This window comes from Priapulus caudatus, unplaced genomic scaffold (assembly GCF_000485595.1).
Source record: "Priapulus caudatus unplaced genomic scaffold, Priapulus_caudatus-5.0.1 Scaffold114, whole genome shotgun sequence".
Lineage (NCBI taxonomy): Eukaryota > Metazoa > Priapulida > Priapulimorpha > Priapulimorphida > Priapulidae > Priapulus > Priapulus caudatus.
The window spans coordinates 154,131-159,453 of record NW_014577175.1 but is presented as its reverse complement, the minus strand read 5'-3'; the positions used below and the strand labels follow the sequence as shown (position 1 = coordinate 159,453).

Genomic DNA, 5,323 nt, shown 5'->3' with positions numbered 1-5,323 from the left:
CGTTCTTATTATGTTCCCTTCTGCTCACGTACAAACGTGTGTATTTGGGCTAGGGATGCCTAAGGATATTGTACCTGCATGTGTATAGTATGTACGTGAATGTGCGTGCATGTGCGTGTATGAGCGTGCATTCGCGCACGTCTCTATGGACATTTATCTGGCAAAAGGTAAGAACTGCAGTATACATGCCCCAAGGTCCTAAACTCCAAGTTATGCATATATGTTTGGTACCTGGATAAGACCTATTTAAAATCATTATATTATTGCTGTGACAGTTGCATAGCAAGTACATGAGTATTTGAAGAGTATGAAGTATACTCTTTAGTTTATGAGCGTTCAAACAAATGTGTTTGTGTGTGCGTGCGTGCGTGCGTGCGTGCGTGCGTGCATACATGCGCGCGTGCGCTCATTTAATGGTAGGTAGTGTAGACCTATTGTCGATGTGCGTACGTACCGGCATTTGTCTAGGCGTGCGTGCTTGCGTGCGTGCGTGCGTGCGTGCGTGCGTGCGTGTGTGAGTGGGGCAGCAGTGTATGCCTTTGTATAACCACAGCACGCGAACACAATTATTGATGTTTATGTATGCATTCACACGCATGTTATACAGACACCTAGATCCTTGAACAATTTAGTATAATTAGTTCCAGCTTTTTCTTTCATCTCACATACAGTATACTTGTGTTGAATTGAAATTCTCGGCGCGTGGATCAATAGTTAGATGTAGACAAGCCGTGCTACCTGGTATCTAGGTAACAGGAACATGAAGCAAGTTTCAAATGATGCCCCTTTTCAGCATTCTGGGAAAAATCTCATAACCTATACATACAATTAGCTACATATCGCGCTAGCTTAGCCTTACGCTGTAGATATATCGGAATATAATTCACTAGGTTATTGTACAGATACAATTCCCAATGGAACATGTATAGCGTAGTTTTCAAAAAAGCCAAAACTAACACGATTATGTTTTGTAATTTACACAGTCGAGTATCTACACGATGAAACACTAGATTTGTATTCGAAAACATGTTCCGGGCGCAGGCCACATCAACTTGCTAGTTTTCTGGACCATCTGCTTCCATCGTACGTGTAAGGAAAGCGCCAGCCCAACCCCATCCCACGCTTGAACAACACCGAACCGAATGAACAACACCAGTTATAAATTTCGACCGGTCTTCAAAGCATAACTGTCCCCGCTGCCCCTACAGCTATACTACTCGAGTCCTGTCAGATTACAGATCTTCGCTCGCATAGCAATGGTCGATTATATTCCCCATAATCACAGTGCGCAGTAGTTAATTTTTAGATAATGACACTTCTGAACAAAGACTAGAAGAGTGGACCCTTGCAATTGGTATAGTATTATAAATGTAATTATTCAACGCATTTTCTCACAGACGGAACTAATTAGATAGAAATTGAACGCAACAACAGACATGGCAATTTCGCGAGCTTTACCTGTTTCCTGAGTATTGCTCACAAAGAACAAGCGTACATTGGCCAAAAAGATTGCTATGCTGGTTTAATCGGTGTTTTTACATGACAGACACAGATTACGTAACACATTATATGGAACGGCCAGCTTGAGGCGGTTGCTTCTCTAACTGTGGCAGTTCAATATGTTACATTTAACTTGGCTTTTTCGCCAAGACACAACAAATACAACATATCAAGAGCGTATAAAGAAGGACATATAAAGAACATATATATGTGTGTAAAATTAGTGTATGAGCAAGAGATACATTATGTACCTAATGATGTTACATAAATTTAGATAGGATGGAATAACAAAATACTGAATTCATAAGAAGTCCTGACGAACAATAAATATGATACACACACAGCTGATTAGTGATTACCTACTTCTTTCTGAATGCTTGTATGGCATTACGTACGCTTACATTCGCAAACTTGTGTACAAGTTCATACATCAGTTGCCAGAATACCAACGCAACACAAATTATATCACGAGTATGACAATGATATCACTCCAGATTAGATTATTATATCTGTACGTTTGTTTCTTTGCTAATAAGAAATCTGACTAATCACCAGAACTGCGCTAAATAAATTAGTATTCGTCCCAGAATTTTCCGGTATTACATGTAGTAGACATCATGTAATACATGTAGTATGAAATTGTAAACATAGTTCTAGCTCATTAGCAGTAACATTCTAACTTTAGCAAAACGACCACATTAATATAGACGAATTCATCAAAGTAAACAGGAATGAGTACATGAACATCCACACAGGTTTATCACGTTTTTACCATAATTTAGTCGGTAGACCATCCAGGGTATATAAGTAAATAATGAGTACGTGCGTGCTGGCATGTGTGCGTTCGTGCGCGTGCTTGTATGTGCGTGTATATATTCTCTCTCTCTCTCTCGATCTATATATATATCAAGAGCTAATAAACACAGGTGTTTACTAGCTCTTGATATATATGCATATATGCATATATACATAACACATATATAATACACATGCGTATATATATATAGTAGCAAGGAACATTTTTCACCGAATAATGCAACCGGTTCGCACGTCGGCCATAGCCCACAGCTAGCTAGGTACAGCGAGTGGCGTATCCAGAGCGAGCTCAAGCCAGGCCCCACTTACGTGACAGCACGCGCGATTTCCCAGAATATATACGCGAGGAAACAAGGGTCTATCAGCTGTACCGGCAACAGCTATTCATGTATGCGCGTAAATGAAATCATGCTAGCGTGAAACGCCGTAACAGTAAACAATTCAATCATTCATTCAAACAATCACAGCGAAGCAGAATTTGGGACCGGTACCGAGAACAACGTGTGGGAATAGATAGGACAACGTTATAGTTGTGGTTGGGGTAAGGAGAGTACTAATTAAGGACTATTAGTTAGGATTAGGCTTGGTGAGGGTAGGATTAAGTAGATGCAACAGCATAGTAGACTGGCATGTACAGCATTTACTGCAGCTCTTTAGCAATTCCTGAATTAGTCCCTCAAATAAACATTCGCACATGGTAAGGTTGTTTTTATATTGTACTTCACAATTTATTGATATAGAGTAATTATACTAGTAGGTAGCTCTAGTACTATTATATATGCCCGCGTACAGTTGCCGCAGGCCACGTATGCCTGCGGCACGTTGCCTGCGGCTGTACACGGGCTATAGAGCTAAATAGTAGAATACTGTGGAAATATCGAATGCTACTAAACACAGCACACACACACACACACATCAGACTCAGCACACACACATCAGACTCAGCACACACACTACAGACTCAAAAGTGTCATACGACATACAGACTACAGACACAGCAGTGCCACTACCAGCAGGATTACCACTAAACTGCAACTAATTAGAGCACATATAGGTATAGGTAGCACCAAGAAACGGTCTTTGCTAGAGTTAGAAGACCTGTGTATATTGACGTTAGTCACACAGCCTGGTCGGGCTAAGCCTAATATATAGGTAGCTCTAGTACTATAGCCCGAGAGCTAATAATATATAGGTAGTATATCGGAATCTGCGAACATCCGTAAACACACAAAAACAAACGCGGCGATGAAAGCAAAGATTGAACGAACGCTAGGCTATAAATATGCAAACTTACCGATGGTTCATTCGGTTTCACGTTTTCTCCTCGCACGTCTAGAAATAACGTAAGACATCGAGCTTGGCATCTGGCTGCTGTCAGCATATCATATGCCACCGATAACTGTAACAGCACCATGAAACAAATTGCAAATCGGTGATAGTTCCAAGCCATGGCTTATCGTAATGTTGAATGCGTAGAAACCTCACATTGAAAAGAACGACGTGCAAAAGATACTTCGAGTAGTCACGACGAAAACTTCTCTCGAATGCGTCCCGCTCGGCAAACGGCAATGCCGCAGTGCCGCACCACACGAACGCACACTTTTGAGACCCGATGGGGGAAATCGAAAGGCTGTGTGTGCTATAACTCGCACCCGCGGGGGCACAGGCACTTGGAGGGCTTGGAGCGTTTCAATAAAATATAATGCTAAATAAATACGAAATCTATTTACTACCAAAGTCTTAATGTTTCTCTACACTCTTCCGCCTATTATTGCCGACAATTTCCTATAAATGCCGTAAATCCTCAAATGCACCTCTGCAACACATATGTACACCGCATTAAGCGCGTAGCCAGGGGGTCCTGGGGGCCCTAGGACCCCCAATCAAAATCAAAATCAAATTTTTTTTTTATATAAATTTATTTAAATTTTTTTATATGATTTAATAAAAAAATTTAACAGCATGGTCGGATTAGGTGTCGTTGTAGAGCTGCAGAAGAAATAGTATTGTCAATAAAACAGCGTCTATACATTGATTTTAAAGCACTATTTTTGCATTTAACTAAAAAAAAAATTGAGGCTTCCCACGTTACTCGCTCGAGGACCCCCCCCCCCCCAATCAAAATTCCTGGCTACGCCATTGCACCGCATGCACGCTGCCGCACACTGACACATAAATATATAGTATAAATATAGTGGTCTTTATATACGGCTCTGAATAGGACTATTCTAGGTTTTTGGTCTATAATTCTCTTCACTAACATCGTACTTCAATTCACAGGTGCGTATCTGTTTACATAAACATAAAGCGCGCCTCGGCCATTTTATACCCCCTTTTTCTGTGACATACATAGCACAGCTGGACTTTCCGATCTCACCTATTGGTCACAGGAAATGGGAAATCATTATGGATTATTTTTTGCCAACGTTTTTAAGACAATTTTATGCATTTTTCTGGCTACAAAACTCTTGTATATTTTGCAAGTTTTATTATTTTTGTGGATGAATTGGCGATTTTTTCGGCGCCAATGGACGCGTAGAATTTTTCCGTGATGCTTAAAACCTCATTTCAACAAGATAAACGAAATCTTCTCGTGTGCGTTGGGTTACGTGCATTTTTTGTCCTGATGAATGTAAAGCTCTGTTTTACGAAAAACTTCCTGCTATTATGTATATCGACATCATGATTTTCCTCAGGTCAAAAAGCTAAATACAGTACCTAATAAGGATATTTGAATTTTACATCAAATTAGTGAATGAATCTCTCCCGTAACATATAGCCCTACGATAATGCTAATATGCTAAAGTGATGGTGATGACAAATGTGCACGAGATTTGTAATGGTATAGTAGGCGTCGTATAGTCATTTTGTGACATGCACTATTTTGATTTAAAATTAGTTTAAAATTTTACTTTTTTTTTTTTTTTTGTCTCATGCTCTTTTTTATTATTACCTCGTTGAATTATTTGATAATAATTAAAATTAATTTAAACACCAATGTGCATGC

At 39.8% G+C, this 5,323-nt stretch overlaps 1 protein-coding gene across 3 annotated transcripts in view; it reads right to left on the bottom strand.

Annotated features, from left to right (window-relative positions):
* Positions 1-3,865, bottom strand: part of LOC106805459 (anosmin-1-like) — a 66,887-nt gene extending 63,022 nt beyond the window's left edge. For all 3 annotated transcript variants that reach the window (XM_014807047.1, XM_014807048.1, XM_014807049.1), the window contains exon 1: positions 3,611-3,865. In XM_014807047.1, the coding sequence (XP_014662533.1) occupies positions 3,611-3,766 (156 nt within the window). In that variant the 5' untranslated portion in view covers positions 3,767-3,865. The remainder of the gene's footprint in view (positions 1-3,610) is intronic.
* Between the last annotated feature and the right edge of the window lie 1,458 nt (positions 3,866-5,323).